At 37.4% G+C, this 24574-nt stretch overlaps 1 protein-coding gene across 3 annotated transcripts in view; it reads left to right on the top strand.

Moving 5' to 3' along the window:
- The window catches only part of LOC112156404 (pyruvate carboxylase, mitochondrial), a 299032-nt gene that overhangs the window by 29449 nt on the left and 245009 nt on the right, over window positions 1-24574 (top strand). For all 3 annotated transcript variants that reach the window (XM_024288666.2, XM_024288667.2, XM_024288668.2), the window contains exons 8-9: window positions 33-100; window positions 3225-3308. In XM_024288666.2, the coding sequence (XP_024144434.1) occupies window positions 33-100; window positions 3225-3308 (152 nt within the window). The remainder of the gene's footprint in view (window positions 1-32; window positions 101-3224; window positions 3309-24574) is intronic.

Raw genomic sequence — 24574 nt, 5'->3', positions numbered from 1 at the left:
CATCATTTCTCCTGATGTCTTTCTTTCTTCAGGCGATAAATATGGAAATGTCATCCATCTTTATGAGAGAGACTGCTCTATTCAGCGCAGACACCAGAAGGTGAGCTCTTTTTTGTTATTTTTAACCATTTAACAGCAGAGATGTCTTTGTCGTCATCACATAACACACACTCCTTGACCGATCATGACTCTTCAACCATTATCGTGATCAACGCGTATCGGCAGATTCTGATGCTGAAAAAGTGGATTTGTGTTTCGGCGCAAAGCCTCAATCAGCTGATTGACATTGATTAACAATTGTTGCTAACAATTTAGTAGTCGATTAGTCACTGATTACTTTTCCAATTAGTCGACGATTATTGTTTATGTAAGATGATGTGTAGTTTTTTTTTTCTTTTTACTACAAAAGGTGATGGTGTTCAGTCCGTAGAGGTTTACGTCATGTATGGTACTGCTAATGCTTGGTGTATGGTGCATTCACAGAAATTGAAATTTTACATGTGAAGTTCATAAATTTCACCTTATAAAAGATAAAAGGTTTAAGGTCCCAGGTAAGCTGTATGCCTGTACAAAAAAAGTCATAATTGTCTCACAATTGATAAGGTTCCTGATCACGGCTCTAAATCATTCTGAACTTCCCGTTAAAATAAAAGCAACATATATTTTTTGTTTTTTTGGTCAACTTTCTGGTTAATTTCAGTTAACAAAACATCACTGTTTTTTTGGATCATTCAACTTAAAATCCGGAAAGTGTCCTCCACAGTTTTTCCATCCTCAAACATCTGCAGCATTTTATGTTCTAAAGAACGTCTGTGCGAAGTCGGTATAAAATCCGATCAGATCCGATTGATTCTGTGTTTGCGTAAACACTTCACTGCTGTGCAGCTGCATATCAGAGTGAGGCAGCTTTTCTTCGCTTGATAATCAACTGGAATTGCGTTAATTAGGTCAACTGATGAGGGGTTACTGGAATCAAAAAAATGTAAAAACTGAAGCAAATTCACTTTTTCCGAACTTGTGTCAGTAAATGGAACTTGAATCTCATTCTTTTAAAAACACATTTGGTAGTTTTACTTTGAAAATAGGGAGTTTCACCGACACTTTATTTTGAAGATTTGTTTACTTCCGGTTACAGTAGCACTGTGCATTCAGCTTATTTTTAGTCTATAAGCTTAAAATACGTTATTCTGCATGAGGATAGAAAACTTTCTCTGATAATGAAGTGTGACTAAAAATTACCTTGAAGATGTCAAGGACAGTTTCAGGTGAAGCGTAAGTTTGTATCCGTCTTAATCTATGGTTGAGGAAGGGCTATACCACCTCCAAAACTTCCCGTTCTGCGATGCAATCCAAATGACTTTGTTGGCTGGTGGTTATCATTACCATTTAAAATGACGCCCAAAAAAAAGCTATGTCGACAATACAAAATTAGCATTGACGATTTTTTTTATAGATAAGTCGACGATGTTGCCTAGTTGTTGACAGCAATAGTAACAAAAGTTCAAAGAAAGTCAACAATTGAGCTAAAGCTCTAGTGCTAGAGGCTTTAAATGCACCTGCTCTGGTTGGGACATTTCTCTTGGGTTGTTGGTGATCTGCTGGAAATGACTTGTTTGTTTTTAAGACAAAGAAAAATAACTGACATTAATCTTCATAAAACCACTGATAATGAACATCAGAATGCTTTGAGCAGCAGGGAATAAGCAGATTGAAGTCCATAAACAATTAGCTTGTGCTAATACTGTGTTAAAAGGAAGCCTGAACAATAACTGAGACCATAATTCCCTCCACAACTGCTTTTATCCACAAAGTTTCTTTAAGGATTATCTTTTTTTGCATTGATTTTCATTTATCTGGAGATTTTCTTTTCTTCCTTTTGGCTTTGGGGTAAAAAGAATAATCTTGAAAATAGTTTGAATTCTATAAAGATATGTCTGAATTTCCGCAAAGCTTTCGTCAGAGAAAGCCGATCAATATGTGAGGTATTTCCGAACATGCTGTCACCTCGGAGCAGTTTTAATAATTCATTTTCATCACTTTCATCATTTTACTGGAATGGAATTATAAATGATAATCGTGTTAGTGGCTTTGTTCATGCTAGATCTGCTGGTTTTTGATTCTGTTATGCCTAATCTGTCTTTGCCCCTTCATCTCAGATCTCTCTGACAAACAATAACAGCCGTTTGCCGAAACGGATCCGTGGTTTAGTGACGATGCAGAAAATTCTGTCCTGTGTTGAGCTTCATATGCCACGAGTATCCCTTTTATTTGGAGATAAGACTTGTTTATTTTCTTGCTTCTATAGAATTTAATTAGTTGACTCCTGTGACATTATAAAGTAGATGAATCTGCATCCAGCAGGGTGAACTTCTAAATCCCAGACGCCTCAGCTAATGAAAGAATAATTGTCACATTAAAAGAGTTGATTACTTGTACATGCACCAAATAAGCAAATGAAAACATGCTTTTTTGGTCTCTTTGTAGGAGGATTACACAGTAAAAAAAAAAACACTGTGAAAGAACCACAATGGAGGGGTAAAAAGCCCTGTATTATCTTAGTAAATGGACTACTTGAGATAGTAAATATCTACTGTGAAGTCTACAAGGCTAAGCATCCTTTTAACACCTTTTAGCTCATTGTTTTAAATCACCTGCAGACTCATTGTTTTAGATCTCACTGCTTTTAACATAGCAAAACAAAATGCTACATTTTAAGGATTAAGTATCTTAGAGACATGAAGCAGACTGAAAATATAGGTTGCGTCTGAATTTCAGAGCACAATAAAAGGGTTTTCAACATTTTTCGGGGCTTTCAAAATTCTCAGTAGTCTGCAAAAAAAACTAGTGTGCATCAATGCTCTCAAGATTGGTACCACAATGCACTGAGTTTGAATGATTTTTATTTGAAACAAAGTTATTTTAATTAAATACTCCACGTTTTCGTCATCAGAACACAGTAGATTCATAAATAATCTTTGTAAAATGTTCATGTTTATTCAGTTTTTACTTTGATAAATGGGTGATGTCTTATATGCTGTTTAAAAAAATATATATCTAGAATGTGTCCGAATTGCTTTTAAAATCCAGAGACAGGCTTTTAGGTTTTAAAAAATCTTTTGGATAACATTACATTTTCAAATGCCCCTACCAGTGGAGCAATAGGGGGAGTCAGAGGGGTAGGAAGGTTCCATGTTTATATCTACTTTGTTTTTTTGTTTTTTTAGGTGGTGGAGATTGCCCCTGGATTTCAGCTGGACCCTCACCTCAGAGACAGACTTCACTCTGATGCTGTTAACCTGGCCAAGCAGGTGAGTTTATCTGCTGTTGACTCTCATATCATCCTTTGTCTCTAGACATTTGATACAAATGACGTTAAGAAGCTTAACACAAATTATCTTTGTTTCAATTGGATTAATTTGATAATTGAGGATTCATGGTGATGTAGCGGTTAGCATCTTTACCTCACTGCAAGACGCCCTGGTTTGGATCCCAGCTCGTTCTTTTCTGTGTGGAGTTTGCATTTTTTCCTCCTGTGTGGGCGAGTTTTTTCTGACTTACTCCCACAGTCCAAAAACATGATTCATAGGTTAATTGGTGATTCTTAATCGTCTCTAGATGTAAATATTAGTGTGCAGGATGTACCCCGCCCTCACCTAACAGTAGCTGGGATAGGCCCCAGCAACCTCACAAAAGTAGATTTAGAAAATGGATAAATGAATTCTTCTTAATTATTATTTGATAGTTTTTGATCAGACATTTTAATTCCATCTAATTCATGAATACATACTTTTTTCCCCAGTTATAGTCAGTCAGGAGGATGAAAAGGTGTGCTTCTTATCATTTCTTTCTTTGCCTTTCTGTGTGTGAGCTTTTTTTTTAATCCAAGTTTCAGTCTGCGTAATAGAAATGGTTAAACTTTAGACCTGGAGTTTTTGAGGAGAAATGCTGCTAACTGAAAGGGCTTACCTAGTTGCATTTGCTAAGTCTGAATAAATTTCCTTTCATCTATGCCCCCCATAATTGGCCTTCATACGAGGATTCTCCTCAGGAATTGTGATGTGCCGTCTGCGGCTCTGGTTAAAGGGACGTTTGGGTTCCCTGCCTGCGACGCCCATTATGCAAATGTCTCAAAGATGATCGCACGACTGTTACGACTTGTGAACTCCTGTTTTCACGAATAAAGACGAAGCATGTTCTGCGAAGTCGCAGCTCCACCTGCATCTATCTGTTTAATGACTCGGCGGTTGCCACCCCCCCATTAAGTCAGCTGTGACGGGATCACTTAAGACTCGAGCCTCATCACTCAGGAGATTTCAAAGACTGGCCTTTTCGTGTAATGGCCCGGTTGAGGAATGAGCAGAAGTTAGGCGGGTGGATTGAGAGATGGAATGGTGATTTTCCGCAGAGATGACCTTGATGACACTGGCGGTTATGCAAAGACGAATGGAAATTTAACGCGGACTTCATGATGTGTCCTTGCTGTGGTGGTGGCTTGTTCTCGGTAATCATATCCCGCCATCTCCCTGCTGATCTGCTTAAAGTGGAAAAACCACATCTTTTTGTGTTTAAGAGCAACGGCAGCACTTCCTGTCCCTACCTGCAGCAGGTTATTTAAAGCGCACATCACGGCTGGCTGGCACCCCACATTCCTTACATCTTTCTAGGACTCGTTTTTAGCTTTTGAACACAAGTGTAGGATAAAGATTCTTGCAATTAATGAACGTGCGAATCGCTCACTGCCTCCATATGCATGAACTTAGCAAAAGATGTCGGGATGCGGGATGTCTCCTGTTCTATAATAAACTGTGTGGTCCTGTGAGCGAAGGAAAACAGACGACCTTGTTAAGTTTGCAGCACATGTGCTATTCAAACATGCCTCATTACAATGTGCAAATGCAGGGCGACCCTATAGCAGTCGTTGGGATGCGCAGCCACAGGAGTGTAAAAGCCTCTGAGAATTGAGTCCCTGATTTGATACCAAGGCTGCCTGACCTCTTTAGTGCAGTTGCTGCAGAGTTTTCTTTATTTCAATGTTTTTTTGGCTCTTCTGTTAGAAAAGTCAATTAAATTCCTAAAGGAATAAACTGCTTTGTTTATTCTTTAAGCTGCCAGTGACTCCTGGGTTTGTATTTCACTAAGCTCAGGGATCTTAATGGGTTCAATCTGCACTTATTATTGAAAATTATTTACTTCTCCCTAAAAAGGATAAGTTATTTTTTTAGCATCTTTAATGGAAAAACTCATCTTAATATACTGTCTTCAGAAATAATATACTCCAGAAGAGCTGTCCCCTATAGCAGTGGTCCTCAACTCTTGGGCCGGTCCGTGGCCCGGGGAAGGGAACCACTGCCCTACATGAGCCTAGAATCCAGATTTATCAGAAAAATTGTTTTAAAAAAACCTTTACTGTTGTTGACTACTGTCACCCAGACAATTTTGTGTTTTCCATGAAAAGTCGGACTTTAATTAACCAAATGAGTAATAAAACAAATACAAAATATAGTCTAGACTTTGACATGGTTAGAAATATGTATTTGTATAAACTTTGCTTTTGCCAAAGAATCGTCCATTTGCATCAATTCCAGCATTGCATTCTAGCTTAGTTTTCTGAGGGAATCTGGAGAAATTTTACCGAACTATTTTAGAAGACCCTCCCACAAGTTATATTGCCTGGATGGGTACTTATTGTGTGCCGTACAGTCAAGGTGGTCCCACAAAAGCTCAATGAGGTTTAGATCTGGCGACGGTGCTGAATACCAGCTTCTGGCTTCTTCTCTAAATAGTTCTTGTACTGTGTGAAGTATTTTTAGATAATCGTCCTCTTGTAGGATGAAATTGGCCCAATCAAATACTGTCCATTGGGTATGGCATTGTGTTGCATAATGGAGTGATAGCCTTCCTTATTCAAAGTTCTTTTTATCCTGAACAAATATCTGGCTTTACCATCACCAAAGCAACTTCATTATATCACCTTGCTTGACAGATGGCATCAGGCACTCTTCCAGCATCTTTTCAGTTGTTCTGCAACTCACAAATGTTCTTCTGTGTGATCCGAACGCCTCAAACGTTTATTCGTCTGTCAATAACACTTTATTCCAATCTTCCTCTGTCTGACAGCTTTGTTCTTTTGTCTGTATGAATCGTATTTCTTTTGTTTGCCTGTCTCAGATATGAGTTTTTCTTTGCTACTGTGCCCTGAAGGTCACTGTAGATGTTGACACTGGCACTTCTTATTTTACCCTAGTTAGAGCCTGTTTGTGCTGTTCTCTAAAGAGAGTTGTGCACACTGTTGAAGGAAATCTTCAGTTTCTTGGGAATTTCTTGCATGGAATAGCCTTCCTTTCTGATAACAAGAATAGACTGTTGAGTTTCACGAGAAATTTGTTTTTTTTCTGGCCATTTTGAGCATTTAATCGACACCCACAAGTGTGACGCTTCAGATTCTCAACCAACTCAAATGAAGGTCAGTTTTATAGCTTCTAAATAAGCCAAACTGTGCTAACATGATTGCACAAATGTTTTTTAATCATCTGTTAGCCTTCTGACACAATGAGCAAACACTGGAGGTAACGTTGCTGGAAATGGTCTCTAGTCACCTATGTAGACAATGCACCGAAAATAGACATTTGCCGCTAGAGAGGTCTTTTTTAAATCATTTACCACATAAATATTGTATCCTGTATTTCTAATTTGTTTAAAGTTATCCTCATTGATAAAATAGTGTATTTCTATAAAAAATGGGACATTTCTAAGCAACCCCAAACTTTCAAACGGTAGTGTAAATTGTTAAAATCTAGCTTAAGATTGATGCTGATTCTGGAAGTTCAACTAGTAAAACAAACAAAAAAACAACAAAAAAACACACTAAAAATAAAACATTTTACAGGTATCACTCCAAAATGCAGCCGAACGTTCTGATTATCTGCTTTTACCTGTCAGAATTCATTAATAAAAGATTTACATTTAAATAAACAAGACTGTTAAGAATTTCCTCTCTTGAGTGTTGTCATATTTGGTGAGGGAAAAGACAGCTTTATCTTGAATTATAGGTTACTCACTAATTTTGGAGCAGGTATGAGAGCTGTCAGCTCATACATTGACAGATTGCAGAGACATAAATCTATTTGATTATGGCATATAGAAGGCGACATTTTTATTATGCCGTAAAAGCATAAAAAAAAAAGTCTAAGATTTTCAGAATTATTTTCTTTTTATGACAAATATCTAATAAAAACGGGTTGTTTTTAATATCTTTTCAAAAGCTACTGAGATGGTTTTGATAAATTATAAGCTTTGAGACTTGTTTGTCAGCAGTTATGTAGAAGAAAAGCTTTCATTAAAATGAGGAACAAAAACATAACATTGGATGTATTTATATTAGTGTCTGAACTTGCATTTAAGTGACATCAAACATCTTGTGTAAAAGATGGCAAAATTGGAGCAATGTAGGAAAGTCACTTTATCTAATTATTATTTTTTTCTATTTATCTGGCTGTAGACTTGAGCCTCAAGGTATAATTTCCATAACAGAAAATATGGAAAACAATGTCAAACTAATACTTGTGCTGGTATTTCTGATTTCAACCATTTTCTGGTGTTGATTTATTAGAAATGCGAGGATTTATTATTTATTTGTTAATTTTTTGGCCTCTAGAAAGAATTGGGTTATTCTTAAATTTCCCATTTAAATACAGTCTATTTTTTGGACACCCTATAAGTTGTTTGAGCTTTAAAGACACGAACATATCAGATGATCTTAAAATGACACGTCGGAACAATGATCTTCAGCTGTTTCATGTTTAGACTTGCAACAAAAAGGTCATTCCTGTAAACAATTCCCCATATCAGGAAATAGAATTTCAATTTTTCCTCCTCCCTTGAGCGTCAGAGGTCTCCATAAACAAAAAGTGCTCCTGTAGTTTCAACATAAAAGTTTGGACTCGAACCCCACGTTTGTGCTGTTTTGTGCATAAACAAAAGCCAAACCTGTTCTGTTCCACCAAACGTGGAAACACTTGGTTTTATTTGTCAGAGTTAAAGGTGACACAGCCAGCTATTTAATCTGAGGAGTTTGTTTCTTTGACTGACTTAAATGCAGTTAGCTTTCAGAGCCCTGCGGCTTAGGGTGGCATTGTTTTTGTTAAAGCACACTAAAATGGAGGAAATCAAGAGGGGGTTGAGTGTTTTGAAAGCGCTGTACAAACAGCCTTTTTAATCCCAGCTGATGTTTCTCGGCTATTATTTTATCATAATGGCTGCTCCTTAATGATGATTCTCTTCATCTTGCCATCTGTATGTGTAATCCATCTTTAATTATCAGTCTTTTAGGGAACTGTTCTCTCTGGGAACTCACTATTCTGCCACATTTTGGGAAAAAAAAACAATGTCATAAAGCTGGAAGGCTAAATTAAAGCCTTTTGTTAGGAGTTTGAACTTTAGGTTGAGATAAACCAAGATGGTGACATGTTTTTTTTTTTTTAATTCATCTCACGTTGAGCAGGATTAGAATATATTTATTAAATGTTTCATTTGATTCTAGTTAGTTCATCTTTAATACTTTCAGTTGTGGTTTATGGCTGAAGTTTCTCGGCTTTCATTGTTTTAGTCTTTAAAAATGACCAGGAAAGGTTCAGTGAAGGAAGTTTGATGTTGCTGTCAAGCTGTGCCTGAAGTTGTAAAATTAAATTGATAATCATTTGGCTTTTCATGTTGACTCAGCAGGAGCCTGCCTACTGCATTTTTAGCATCTTGTTTCAGTTCCTGCCTGTCACTTGTGAGAATATGATGTGAAGTTATTGTGTTATATTGATCATATTCCCAGAAAGTGCAGCCTGTGGGTCATTTCTGCTTATAAGCTAACTTGGTGTTAAAGATCCATTCAGAGTAAATTTCTTTTTGTTGTTTTTAATATGTCCTTGTGGCATTTTTCTGATAGAAGACGTGTATGAAGAAAATTATGCTGCATTTCTTTATCCTTGTGAATGAGGAATTGACAAAAGAATGCCATTTGAAAAAGACCATATTTGGGACTTAAAAAATAAGCTAGGCGGGTCACATCTCAACAATGGGGAAGGTATGGGGTTGCACCTGCCCACAATTCAAAATTTCTAATGAGCTCCTGCCTCTCTGCAGAAACTTTGTATGTACAGTTTTTTTTATTTTTGTCTAAAAACAGTATAGTCATAATTAAAAGACCATAGGGAACACTTTTACAATAGATCAAATGATGATTGGAGTGAGACTTTTCGGTTTGTCTTACACTGGGCACGGCTTGACTAAATTACTACTATTTCTACAGTGGTGCTTTCTAAAGCTTTTCTTTAACATGTATACACTCACCAGCCACTTTATTAGGTCTATTACCGGCATGAAGCCCATTGAGGCAATTGTTTTTGTGATATTGGGCTATATAAATAAAATTGAATTGAAAATTGTATTGAATTAGGTACACCTTGCTACTACCTGGTTGGGGACCCCCTTTTACCCTCAGATCTGCCTTAAATCTTTTATGGCATAGATTTAGCAAGGTACTAGAAGCATTCCTCTGAGAGTTTGGTCCATATTGATACGATGGCATCACACAGTTGCTGAATTGATCTGAGCTTTGTGAAATGGTTCTAGAAGTAGCCATTAGAAGATCGGGACACTGTGGTCATAAAGGGATGGAAAAGGTCAGCATCAATATTCAGGTAGGCCGTGGTGTTGTAACCATGATTGGTTGATATTAAGAGTGTGCCAAGAAAATATCCCCCACACCATTAGAGCACCACCACCAGCCTGAACCTTTGATACAAGGCTTGATGGATCCATGCTTTCATGTTGTTGACCCTAAATTCTGACACTACCATCTGAATGTCGCAGCAGAAATTGACCCAATGTCCAGTTTTGGTGAACCTGTATGAGGCAGGAGTGATACCCGGTGTGGTCTTCTGCAGTCGTAGCCCATCTACGTCAAGCTTGTGCATTCAGAGGTGCTATTCTGCAGACCTCGATTGTAACTAGTGGTTATTTGAGTTACGGTTGCCTTTATATTAGCTGGAACCAGTCTGGAGATTCTCCTCTGACCTCTATAAGGCATTTCCACCCACAGAACTGTCACTCAGTGGAAATGATATCTTTCTCTGACCATTCTCTTTAAACTCGAGAGATGGTTGTTGGTGAATATCCCAGTAGATCAGCAGTTTCTGAAATACTCCGACCAACCCATCTGGCACCAACAACCATATTCAAAGTCAATGAAATCACCTATCTTTCCCATTCTGATGCTCAGTTTAAACTGGAGCTGATTGTTTTGACCATGTCTACAGGCCTAAATGAATTGAGTTGCTGCCATATGATTGGCTGATTAGAAAATTGTGTTAATGAGCAGTTGGACAGGTGTGCCTAATAAAGTGGCCAGTGAGTGCATTAGTATTTGTGTAAAACTGGGATTTAGTACATTCTTAGCATATTTTTTTTTTTACTAAGGACTTACATTGAACTTTAGACTAAGAGTTTTAAATGTTTTTTTTCTTTTACCAAATTTGATTGAAAAGTTTATTTTAAAACATTTCTAGACTGACGACCTTCTTACGATTTAGCTAATATGTCTTTCACTTATTTTTTTTTTACCTTCCATCCTTTCAAGCTTCTTGCTTTTTATATATTTTTGTTGTTTAAAGAAAGTAGGATTCAAGTTTAGGGCAGAAACATTTCATCTTGTGCAAAGAGTTTTACTATCCTACTGTGTCATCAGTGATTGCAGGTTCTTACAGAAGATGCTCTCAGTAATATAAATGCTGTTCTGGTGTAGTGATCTTCAAAATGTCAACCTGCATTTTTCAGCCATACTGCTGATTTTGTTAAGGACAAATACAGTAATACTGTACTAGCTACTTAAGCTAATACTGAATACAGTTTCCTATTTTAAACAGCTGTACATTTAGATTCATTTAGGTGAGTTTTCTATGTCAATTAAAATTAAATTAGCTTTGCATAGTCTTATATTAAACAGATTCATAATCTAATAGTTGCACTCATGAATGGCTGCCATCTAAGGTTAAACAACAAGTAATTTTGGAACTAATAAGACTGAACTTTTGTCAATTCATTATCTAGAGAGCCTTTTAGCTAAATGATCGTGATGGCTTTTGGAACAGTCTTTGTTTGAGATGGAGCCCACTTCTGTAATGCAGCGCAAGCAAATGGGGAAATGCAAATCTGTGATCTGATTGCTTCAAAGCTGGACTAAAGAAGGCTGTTAGAGCTGATTCAACGGTTAAAGTTTGGTACTTTCTGAGCAGTTTTTGTCGAAGACAGAGTCTGGCGCAATATTCATGCATCAACATTTTCCAAACCTCAGACCAAGCAAGTGCTCAACTCACTGAGCCACAGCCACTCTGAGCATCAGGAGAGCCCATTTATTTTAGTAAAAATCTTCCTGTAGTTTTTTATTTTTTAACTCTTGGGTGGTTGGGATGTGAAAAACAGACTTGGATGCTTCAGGAATTGGACTTTTGATCATATCTGATATTTTCAACAATGTTTTGACCATTTTCACAATTATGACCTGCAGCAGCCACAGACTGCAAGGACCACATTGTCTTTGTGATTTTTCTTTCATGCGGCACCTTTGAGCAGAAATTTCGCCCTCACCACATACTCAAAAACTCACCAAAATTTACCATGCACCTAGTACCACGTGAAAATGATTTTTTTTTACAGATTGACACCCCAAATCAAGCAGCAAAATAAAGTTTGAACAAGTTAAAATCCTGGCAAACTGTAGAACATTCAGCTTTCTCTCTTTATTCTTTGACCCGCACCTGTAACTGCTGGCCAATGAATGACTGACGAGATGTTTAGTCACGTGGTTTTATTTACAAAGGTTGGACCGAAACAGAAATTTCTGGTAGACGCCAGTCTGAAAACAGACCAAATGCAATCTTCAGGCCTCCATCTGGAATAAATAAGTGGACTCAATCTGAACCAGCGGACTTTCCCAGTCTCAATACACCCTAAATAAGCTGAATGAATCCCACTTGATGCTATAAATTCACCTCGGTTCATTTAAAAAAAGCTGAAAATGGCAGATATGATTTAAAATTATCTGTCAATTCTGTTTTTATGCCGACTTCATTTCATCCAATTAAATTGTGAATAATTGCACACTACTTTGATAACTTGATTTAAATAATAATCTACACATTGGCAGTTTGAATGAACACAAGATCTGGAAAACTGTCGGTCCACACAAAATAATGTTGTTTTTATTGATTTTTATTGAATAAGATCCCTTACTTAGCACCTCTTTGATTTTTCAGGGAGCTTTGAGTACCTTTGACCAATTTAAACAATGCTTTGTGTTCTCTGCTTTCCTCATCTGCCCTTCATCACCTGCATTAAAATAAAGATGAGACGTCTAATGCAGCATCCCTAAAACGTAATGTTCTTCTAAAGTGATTCGACACAAGGGAGCAGGTGTCTGATGAAACACAGACAGAAAAAAAAAAACATCCTTTTTGGAAATAGCTGTCTGCAGCCAGGCATCCCTAAATAACAGCACAGTGTGCAGCCAGAGAAAATTTGCGAAAATTTAAATCCTGCGTGGCTGCTCCCATCTTGTGTGGTGATTCAGGCTCTCTTCCTTCTGTAAAGCCCTGTTTGTCTACACACGCCGTCAGTCTGTCAATCCGCTGAGGGTATTAAGTGTGGAATTAGTTCTGCTGTCATTCACCATGGCGACGGGGAATAAAGAGACACACACCCAGACAAATCGTGACCCCTGTAAGACAGAGACATTTGCACACGAGATTCAGACCGACGCTTTCTCAGGAGGTTAGTTTGGGTTTTGTAAACACTGTAAAGAGATGTCTTCAAACACAAAACATTTATACTTCATTTCTAATAAAATATATTTAATTATTTCAGTATCAAGAGGGTTTTTGGCAAGAACAAAGCAAAGTAAAAGGCAAAAAGTTTTAAAGAGTCACTCAGAGGATCTTTTGGTCTATTTTAAAGTCTTTTAATTATTATGCCATTTTTTTTTGCCAGAATTTTCTTGGACATAGCTTCTGCAGAGCGCCAGTAGTTCATTAGAAATTCATGTTTGAGTTATGGGTGGCTCTTAGCATGGAGCAATCCTGCCCCCCCCTTCCCTCCCTGTTGCTGAGAGCTCTCCGTTTACAGGCTCTATCATTACCGGTGCAGCAGATGCCAGCTAAGTCGAGGAAAACAAAGACGTACATGGATCTTGTTGTCTATAGGTGAATGCATCTGAAAACAGTGTAGCAGGGAGCTTGTGGCTTGCTGTAGTAGCTTCTATGTAACAAATGCAATCTTTTTTCAAACTTTTATTTTCTTTTTATTCATCTGTTCCTGATTTACACCAATTTGACCAAACAAATACTCAGAAATTCTTTTTTCTGCTCAATTTTTTTGATATATATTTTTCAGTATTGGAAAAATGCCACAAGGACATGTTAAAAACATGATTTTTATCAGAGTGGGCATTTAAAATCTGCATCTGTACAGGTAGTGCTATGTTCAAGACAGCTAAGATGTTGCAGCATGTTATAAAAAAAAAAAAAAAAAAAACTTATATATGAACTATGGTGCAGTGCATCAGTTTTCCAGGTCAGACTAGTTAAAAAAATGTAACCTCTATGGTTTTATTTCCGGCTTCTTCAGACTCGTGCCCATGCTTCTCATTACGTTATGTGGACATTGCAGCTCTGCTTCTCAGCACAATGATGAAATCTGCAGGTAAATATTATTATAAGGCGTCCACATTTAGCATTCCAAGCAATTATGCTGGCAAGATTGCCGGTTAAATCCCCTAACTCTGTTCTGTACAAGTTATTGGATGATTGTGGTTTTCAGAGGTGAAAAAGAAGGATTCAGCTCTTTAGTATGCAATGTATTTAAACAATAAACAGTGTAGTTTGACTTAGAAATATTGTTGTTAATATTTTCTAAAAATAAGTGAATAGACCCTAAAATAATGAGCACTTATTGCACCATGTTACAATATCACGGAAATACACAGCAGCAGAAAAATTGCGTGAACTTGCCTCCCCGTGAGTCTTTAAAGAAACAAACTAATACTTTTTCTTGGTGAGGTTTTAGCTCTGCAATTTAGTCAGAATAAATCCGATTTTGACCCCAGCCATACTTCCCCTCCATTACAGTCTTTGCTGTTGTAGATTTGCTTGTGTGCTTTGCGTAATTGTCATATGTTATGCCTCAGTTATGGCCAAGATTTAGCTGTAAGAGAAAATGACTTCATGCTGAGCGCTTCTGCATCTAAAGAACTCTGAGCAACTAAACGTCTGCTGCGCCTGTGGCTGGATCATTACTTCTCTACCACCATGCTGTCTGGATACAGACTGTGACTGTTTGGTGGCAAAATATTTCCAGATTGTTGCAGTATTGTTGAGATTTTCTTTTCTGCCCTCTTTTTTTTGTAAATGTTAATACAAAAGGCCTCCATTTTTCTTTTTAATACAGATTTTTATGAACTTTGACTGATTTCACTGATGTTTGACAAACTTTTTTTTGTCCCATTCCCCCCAAAGATATATATTCAAATCCAACTTAATTTGTTCTGGAGTGGCGGAATAGTGTCTCATATTTCGGACGTCACTTTCGTCAGATGCGGTCGCAAATAATCACTGGTCTGCTAGCATTAGCGCGGAGCTTCCAGCCTGAAATATATATATATATATCGTTGGTTTTATAACTTTAAAAAAGGTCATGCTACAACAAAGTAATTTATTACATTTAAATGTAAAATTCTGCGCTTCAGAGTGTGCGGTTTACCCTCGCGACAGAAGACTTTATATCCCTACGCTTAGAGCAGGAAATTTAAAAAATAATTTTCCCGTACATGACTTGCCCTTAAACTGCCCCTTCAAATGGACGGGAAGGAAAAAGGGAAGAATTCAGATTGGGCCATACTCTTACTTAATAGTACAAAATATACAGTATTTATTTTATTAATCTTTGTATGCGTTGCTGTTAGAAAACCACTCTGCAAGTCCAGATGCCCCGACTCTGCTTCAGTACAAAGACCCCTGGATGAATGAGAACCTTCACTGACTGATGTGTGGATGTGCATTCATAGAGGAACAGGCTGTTTTGTTTTTGTCTTAATCGACAGAAAGGTTAATTCTAACCCGCTTTCCACAAAGTCTTGGTTTGTCATTATGTTGCCAGGTTGCTGGAGTTTAAGTAGAAAATCCACTTTTGCTATAGAATGTGGTGGCAAAAGTCATCAGATTTTTGACTTAGACTTTTGCACACTGGCCAGATAATCTGCCACCCATAGAATTGAATTGACAGTAATTTTCTCCCCCCTTGTAAGAGGCACAAGACTCACAAGCAGAGTTTGAGGCAGTTTAAAGACCTGGATTTTGGTCTGACAACTGTAGAGTGTGAGCTATGCAGACGGCCAGATCCTGTTCTCAATAAACACATGATTATATGATCAGTAATTCTCTATTTCACTCTGTGCAGCATTTAAGGCAAAAAGACACCCGTTAAACTTAAAGTGCATAATTTTTTTTTCTAATTAGAGGATTTTAATTCCCCCCATTCTCAACTCCCTTATTGGATGCTTCTTCAGCTGCCTTCCCATAACCCTGGGAGCCACTGGTTTATAGCTCAGGTATGCAGAGTCCTGATGCTATGGTGTCTTTACGCACATAGTTAAATGAGAGGTTATTTAGGTCCTAAATAATGTTGATAGAAATGAAAACCTCTGAGAAGGAAAGACATATTGTTGATGCAGGGGAGAAACGTGGAGGAAAAATGCTCAGAGAATTAAGTTGTCATGTTCAGCTAATGCAGTGACTGAGGGGACAGGGGAGAGGGGGGGATAATAGAAGAATGGTATTGATGTCTTTTCTCCCGGCTAGTGGGGGTTCGAGCTAAGAGCACTTGAGGGAACAGAACAGAAATGCTGCCAAAGAAACAGACTTTGCATGTGTTGTGACTTGGTGCATCATGAAAATGAGGGTGAGGATACAAACCTACTATTGAAGAATGATCATATAGTAAAGAGAAATCTGGTCAATGAGAAGTACATTTTGGCAGCCTTTTTAAACATTTTTTGTTTTATATTTTACAATTTACTGTAATAGTTTACCTTTTAAAACAGTTATATGTAGCAATTCTTAATATTCATTTTCTTAGTACAGCCCCACCTTCTTCCCTTTCTTTTTTCCTGATATTTTATCATTAGATTGCTCAATAATCCTGAAAAATTACGAAAAATTCAACTCATAAATAAATATATAACTCCTAGTGGTGAATTAAGTATTTTTTTAACTGGAAATATATATAAAAAATAGAGCAGTTTTCACAACAAAGATTAGAAGAGATTAGAAATGTATACATCTAAAAACAGAGCAAAGATCAGGTCAAAAAAAGGTGCAAAATGAATAAAAGAAAAAAGAAAGTCTAAACTTTTTACAATATTCTAAAGATTTATTTCAAGATGATTCACAATTGTCAGAACTCTGCTAATTTTTAGTCAAAAATGTCAAACCTATTAACCTTTTAGAAATATTCCAGTTTTATGTCAAATGAAAACTGGACTATTGGAGGATCAGAGCCATTGTAAACAACCTGATGATTAGCAGCAAACGCTCCGGTGCATGCACAGACTACTGAGGGAGGATTTGATTTATTGGTTTATTTTAATATTAAACCAAATCCAATAAAAAAGATATTTTAAAGCCATTTCAGATATTGAGTAATACCTTGATTAGAGAGTAATGCTACATAAACATGAAGAAGGAAGATGCCATTTTCTTTACTATGAAATCTGTAGTAATTACAGAAACACACATTTCACACTCATGTTGCAATAGATTTTTGAAATAAAGTCAGATGGTTTGATTAGTTGCTTGAAAAGGAATCATAAGAAGCAAACATATATAATCCCACCTTTACTGTGTTTTTAATTGATATTTTTGCGTTTCTGCTAAAAACCAGTCATCATATTTATAAGGTAACAAAATGGAGTGCATACTTACAACAGACTATTAAAGCCTGTTTATAAACAAAACACATTTTTTTTATTATGACTTTAAAGTCCTAAATTTACAAGAAAAAGTTGACTGTTTTATTTAATAAAATAATAAATTAACAAGGAAAAAACACCAAATTACTCTGTTTAGTGGATCTGTGCTCAAAGATAAAAGGCATGGAGCATTTTCTGAAGCTTTATTTCCAGATTGTTTTTTTTAAAAAAAAAAGACTTTCTGAACCTTTTGGCAACTCGAGATCAAATTGTTATTGGCATAAGAAGTTGAAAAGAATCCATCTCTTCAGACGGAAGCATAACAGACTTGAAGGAGATGTCGTCTTTCGAGGTGGAAGAAATGATTGGAAGTGCACAGCTGCAGGAATATCGATGGCTTTATCAAACAGCCACAGAATCCTGCAAGCCACCAATCGATAAATAAAACATTAATAAACTGTAAATCAAACAAGGGAGCTTCCAAACATTTGTAACCTTATTAATAAACATGCAGCTCCAAAAGCCAAGACAGTTTGACCAAACTGAGTTTTACAAGAATGCAAGCACACTGTAGTTTCCTTTGGACTTTAAAATACTTTTTTGGGTGGTTTGAATCTTGTAAATTTATGTGGTTAAAAGTTGTAAATTGGAGAGTTTTTCTTGCAAATTTACCACTTTAATCTCGTAATATTAGTTTTTTTCGTTGCCCTAATACGGGGGTCGGCAACCTGCGGCTCCGGAGCCGCATGCGGCTCTTTAAGCACCCCCTTGCGGCTCATTGGCGCTTTTTCATAAATGTTTGAAAATAATAAATAATGTTAGAAGAAAATATATTTTAGCAATTTGGGTGGAGGCAGAACCAAGCAGATGTCTGACAGGTTTGAATCCAGACATCTCTTGTGTCCCATACATTGCATGACCCAAGTGATTGGGGGGGAACCTACACGCAGGCCATGTAAAACAGTTGGTGTCAACATTTTGTCCACCACTTATTCCACAGTACGGAACCACAAAACAGCCGACACTGTGAGGAGCCTCACTCATACACACACCACTCTCACTCATGGTGCCGGTAAAACACTCAAGTCCCATAATGCAACACAAGAACAGACACTAACTCCACCCACTAACGAGGAACTATTTCTAAATTAACAGTCAGGCTGCCACAATATTTTTGTTTTAATACGATTTCTGTAGGAGGACAAACATGACACAAACATCCTTTACGTTTTCCAGTTGTTGTGAGAGGAGTGTAGATGCTTCCACGCCGTCTGAGTCAGCGCACAGCAGAATTCCTGCCCGTGCGTCTGGAGCGCACGTGAGCGCACGTTGCTACGCGGGTTTTGAAGTCGGGTCACGAGCTCCACGTACAAATCGGCACGCATTGAGCGCGCTGAATCTTCAATCCGGTTCAAGATTTCCACGCACAGTCGCGGCAGCTCAGACCTGTGACTGTGCGTGGAAATCTTGAACCGGATTGAAGATTCAGCGCGGGAGCTGCTTGTGGGCGGAGTCTGCTTCAAAGCACAGAAGTACCAAACGTGATCACGAAGGAGAAATGAATCATTACGGTTTGTGTCCGCTCAGGTTAATATGACTCCAAGATGAGATGAGCGCTAATGAACAGTAGAAGAAGAATAGAAGAAGAATCTCCTCCCCGCCACTGCGTGCGTGACCGCGCTGCTCCGGTGTGGATACCACCTGCTGAGCGCGGCGATGTGCAGGTCTCACACACCGGCCGCGTGCGGTGCGTGGCGGGGAGGAGATTCTCCTTCTATTGTATTTTTACTGTTCATTAGCGCTCCTCTGCATCTACAACAGGGAGAACCGAAAGTAAAAGTGTTGAAAATCCCCCTAATCTCTCTGAAGACTTTTGTTTTCACAACTCTGTCCTTTTAAATGTCTGACTATAAGACTCACGCGCGCTCCAGACTTGGAGGGCAGGAATTTAGGTGTTCACGCGTTTATATTGACTCTTCATTGAAAGTGTTGATTGACGCGGCCAGTGTGGAAGCACCTTAAAGGTGCACGTTACATTTTTGTGTGTTTTTTTTTTAATCCTCTAAATAAAAATAACATCAAAAATCGTATTTCTTTATTGCAGTTCTTTAAATCAAAGCAATGAAACAAACTGTAATTCATTCATATTGTAGTGATGGGCTTGCTGTCTGGCAGCGCAAGGAATTGTGGGTTACCCGTTCTTTTGCCTGTCTGACTGGAATTGGATTTAAGTTTGGGTTTTCCTCAACGTGTTTTGTTGTCTGACTGTTGAACATTTGTTGAACATTTATGATTTTGTCCTGTTATGTTTGAATTCTTCCTGCACCTGGAGTGAGAATGAGGGAGAGACTGATCAGGACCCCCCTCTCGTTGTGTCATTGAGAGATGTCAAAATAAAAACTCAAATGTTCATTATGAGGCTATTCAGCTTTTGTCAGATAGTTTGACGCTGCAATGTCTCACCAACTTGTCATAAGGCCAAAACTGAAGCTTATATGACACGAGGACACGCAGCAGGAGAAATAATCGATTGTTTGTTCGACACATTCTCCATGTGTTATTTACAATGTTAGACTTTAATAAGCCGTTTCAATTTATGCGGCTCCAGACATATTTGTTTTTTATTGTATTGGTCCAAAGTGGCTCTTGCAACACTTTGGGTTGCCGACCCCTGCCCTAATACCACGTCGTATTTGATTATGCTCAGTAAAAACATCAACACTCATTATCAGAATACATTATCACATTAATCTATTAACCATTTCTGAACATTGCTAATCAAGTAAAGAAAATCTATAGTTTTTTGTTTATTATAAGAAAAAAAACATCTAATTTCAGAAAACTTTATTAGTCATCACGTCATTAGTACTCATTGGTTATAATAGGAAAACAAAACATTACTTAATCCACAAAATCCAACTTCACATTCTTATATTTGGAGTTTATTCAAACATTAGGATGTGTAAAGTCCAAAACAGCATATTTAATTCTGGCTGTTCAACATCTTCATGGCCAGTGTTGAAGAGGATCCTGCAGAGCAATCGTTAGAGTACAACCCATCACAGTAAGAACACAAGCTTTTGTTTTGAAAGGCTGCTATAATTGGATTTGCACTAGTAAATAATTAGTTCATTTATTTGTCATATCTGGTTTCATGAATATCAAACCGCACCGATCCCTGCTGATGTACTTATTACAAGGGCTTTTGTGGTTTTAAGGAGACTCCACATAATCAGTTCTTGAAGGATGCATTCTCTGTACAGCCAGCACGCAGATGAAAAGCTCTTATTGAATTATTTTCCACTGCAGGTCAAATACTCTGGTGGCATGGGGACCGCATGTTTTTGAAACTCCTTCACATGAATCTCCTCTGAGATTAAATTAAAATTTTTACTGATGTAGGCGCTTATTTAACAGAGTCAGAAGAGGTGAAAATTTTACTTGTTTTATGCATATTTTTATGCATTTTGCACATCAAGTTTATTTATAATAACTTATTAATGCCCTTGATGTTAAATATTTTAAGACAACTATTCAAAGTCCTAGTATGTCACCAGTGAATAAATAAAAGCTCAGTTCTAGGCAATTCAAATCTCTTTGCGTCTGTCTCCCTAGAATTCATTTTTTCATTGTCAATTCACTGCCAAAACACGCAGTTTATGTAATTCCGCTATTCTACAAAGCCTGTCAGACATCAGACAACTCACCTGACATGTCATCTCAGACCATAACTGTGCAATTTTAGCTTGGCCATTTTGCTTTTCTCCGATGCAAAAGTGGGACTTTTAGAAATAAAAATAAAAAACAGCATCTTGTGTGCCCGCTAGAGTTTGACATCAGGAAAAAAATCTGTTTACACAGAAATCTGCTGCTGAAGTTTACTGCTGTAACCCTTCTCTTAAGCTGCATCACTTAACCAACCAACTTCTGAGATGTGGTGATCCACAGTTTGACATTAATCCTCTTTGCCTATTGGGTCGGTTCCTGATTGAATTAATTAGGGGAAGCCTCTGACAGGCGTGTTGGGCTTCTTTTTTGGAAGAAGCTTGTATGTTAAATTTCATCTTGTAATAAAATCGGGAGCATCACCCCCAGGGGGGTTGTTCCAGTCTGGCTTCATTTTAGCAGTGTTGTGCTTGCTCTGCATTACTCCATACTGGGCTTGTAATGAACAAGATGCTTAGATAGGTCTGCCTTGTAAAGTACAGATGTAGTGCTCTGGTAACGCTGCCTGCAGACCAGTTTTTGGTACAAATATGGATGTAAAAGCAGAAGACCCACTCGAATGAAAATGGGGATTTTTAACATGTTTTTGTGTCATTTTTCTGTTGGTGGAGGACATATATTGAGTATTTCTTTATTAAAATCATCGTGAATCATAATTGTGCTGCTTGCAAAAGAGCTTCTTTGTGATGTAGAAAATACACTGGGTGGAACACAAGCTCCCTTCTCTGCTCCATTCTGATGCATCTACTTGCAGATGACTAGAACCATGTACGCCTTCCTTGTCAGAGCTGCTTAAAACAGGATTGTTGGATAACTGTAAATTAGGGGGTTGTATCTTTCCTTCTCACATGATTCAATATGCATCTCTATACGTGGTCCACAACTTCTTGACGATACGATACAGTCCGATTTTTTTTTTTTTTTTTTTTTTTTAAACTAAAATCTATTTAATATTCATTTGGTAGAAGATGGAAGATGGTAGAAAAAAACCCGACAGTTTGGGTAAAATCGATTTTTAACTTTTTGATGGATTTTATACCTTTTTACCAACCCTTTTTCAAACACTACTGCAGTTGCTCGATCATTTTTTCAATAAGTATCTATTTTTTACATCCCTAACTGATACTGCTGTTACTCCCAGTGCCCGATTGATTTTTCGATACATATCTAATATTTTTTTACCTCGCCACTGTAAACGGACAACACTAGGATTCAGGGAGGGGAAGAAGGGGCGGGGTTTCTCCTCACCACTGCTGCCAATGCAGAAACTATGTCTTAGAAAACAACGTTTTTTTGGTTCTGGCTAAAAAGTCTACTGGGAACGCTTTTAAATAGCTCAGAAGATGATCAGAGTGGGTATTTAAGTCGATTCAACATAACCTACAAATTTGTGGCTGTGTCTTTCGTAGGGGTTTGAATTTTCACCAAATTTGCACCTTTTCCTGGAAGACACTGGAAAGCAGAAAGATGGGTTAATGAAAGATTCCTAAAATGTGTGATGAAGAGATCAACGTTTAAGCTTAATTTATAAATGTGATTCATTTCTGGAAGAGTTTTTGATTTATATCTCTGCGAACATTAAATGCGCTGCTACGTCAACCCTGTCCGCTTATAAGAGCATCGACTTTCCCTGGCGTGGCTGTTTGTTTTGGTCATTAAGCATCTGTATTAGTTCCTCATTTCACGGACAAACATGCTCATTACGCTTTAACCAACTGCTGACGGGGCAAAAGGTTACTGAAGATGGCATATGAGATGTGGGAGGTGACGGAGGGAAGGAGCTAAGAGGCGCTTAAGGGAGAGTTTGACCAGCTGACTCATCCAGAAAGAAGGATTTTTCTGTTATTAATGGTGTGGGAGAAGAGATGAGCGAGGAGATGGGGTGGAGTGAGGGACAAAAGTGTGGTCTTAAAGGGGCAATTCAACTGTAAAAAGCAGGGTGAGAGAAAAGTGGCTGCACAGGGATGAGTGGTTAGAGACTTTGAGAATAGGACTTTCACTTTCTGTGATTGTCAGAATTTACCTCACACTGGGCACTTTATGGAAGGAGATGCACATTTTGTTGGAAAGCTGCAATTATCTTTAATATTTTGCTTAAACTTGAAAAATAAAATCACTAAAGCTGTTTTGATTAGAGATTGTATGAGATAATAACTTTCTTTCACTCAATATTTGAAGGAAAATTGGTAATTGCTTTGAAATGTACATTTTTTTGCAAAAGGGACAAATATACTGTATATACACAGACAAACATTTAAAAAGTTTAGCTTTTCTATTTTGGTTCAAGTTTGTCCTTTTCCGATTTGAGGCAAGACTTCTTTTGCATTCCTTTTGCATTTAGTAAAGCTTGAAAATACTTTCTACTTTAGTGATTTATCCCTAAACATGGTTCTCTTAAGTGTCCTTCCGTGTCCAAGGCCTTTTTTTTTCCTCCCCTGATGGTCAGAAAACCATGTTTTGGAAATGTGTGAAAGTGGTATGTTCTCAGGTCTGTGTATAGCAGCACTCATACAAGTACCAACCACCAGGAAAATTAACAGGGAAATTAGTGGATTGCCTCTGAAACAGACAGATGGAGTCAAGATTTATTTTTCTCTAAAGTTCTAAGAAAAGCTAATATAAAATGTTATAAACACTTTAGGAAGGAATATAAAACAGGAAAATCATTAGAAATTGTAAGGTTTAATAAAAAGTATTCCCTTTAAAGCTGCTTCTTTTGACTCGGTCATTTGTAATATTCCGAGTTTATTTGGGTTTGGCATTGTCAGGATATTAAACATAAAGTCTCCATAGGTTTTTTTCATTTCTGGCAGTACCTTTTTGTGGATTTTTGTAGCAGCCCATTTTTATGTGGTGCTTTCAATAAATGTCCGCCGTTGGTGACATTTCATAAAAGGCCAAAGTTGAAGCTGTGAGTGGAAGGCAAATGAGAAACTGTAAAAGAAATCCAAGTAAATGCATTAAAGTTATATAGCAGCAGTAAAGGAAAAAAAGGGCAAAATAAACCCGGGGTGGAAGTCCTCCGCACACATTCAGCCTCGCTGTGTACAAGTTTATTTTTGTGGCCACATAAAATGACAGTTTGGGCTGACAGTAGATCAGCCAGTAGAACTTAAAAATAATTTTAGTCCTCCTCTCATGGTCTGTTCTGTTCTTCTGTAGCTATTGTTGACATTTGCAGCACTCCTTTTTTTTTTTTAAACAGTAGAATGAAAGTGTGAGTATTTATTTTACTCTAAACTCATAAGGTTTTTACTGAGGCTATATTTCCTGTAAAAAACCAAAACAAAACATTTTTTGTCAAGTTTGTTTGCATATCTAACTGTGATCCACATGGATGCTCTCTTAAGGTCAGAGCTTAAATTTTAAGTTTTATAAAACAAGAAAGAAATATTTTCTTTTGTAAATTAAAAGTTTGCTGCAATATGAACTTGACCTCGCAGATTAGTGAAGGCCAATTGTTGTAAATTAAGTGTATAATTCAAAGGCATTTTTACTGGACTCACTTGAATGTAAGAGTTTTTACAAAAATGTTTTAGCTATTCTACTCTATTACTGTTTGGCTAAAGTAAGTCATACTGGTTTGTTTTGCTTTGACGTTACACATTTCTAGAACAACAGTTATATTCATTGACTGTATATTAGAGCTGGAGCAAGAGAATGTGATGTCACCCAGAGAAAATGGCTTACTTTTTGCCCTAATGATATGAAGTCAATTCAAGCACTTTTTTTTTTGCTATACGGATGCCAACATGTTGGAACCAGAAATTGTCAGTAAGCAGGGGTTGGTTCTAATGGCTCTGAGTCATTGGCCCAATCCGAATTCTTTCCTTGTCTCTTCCC

This window comes from Oryzias melastigma, linkage group LG18 (assembly GCF_002922805.2).
Source record: "Oryzias melastigma strain HK-1 linkage group LG18, ASM292280v2, whole genome shotgun sequence".
Classification (NCBI taxonomy): domain Eukaryota; kingdom Metazoa; phylum Chordata; class Actinopteri; order Beloniformes; family Adrianichthyidae; genus Oryzias; species Oryzias melastigma.
Note: the sequence above shows the minus strand (reverse complement) of the source record. Positions and strands in the feature narration are given on the sequence as shown.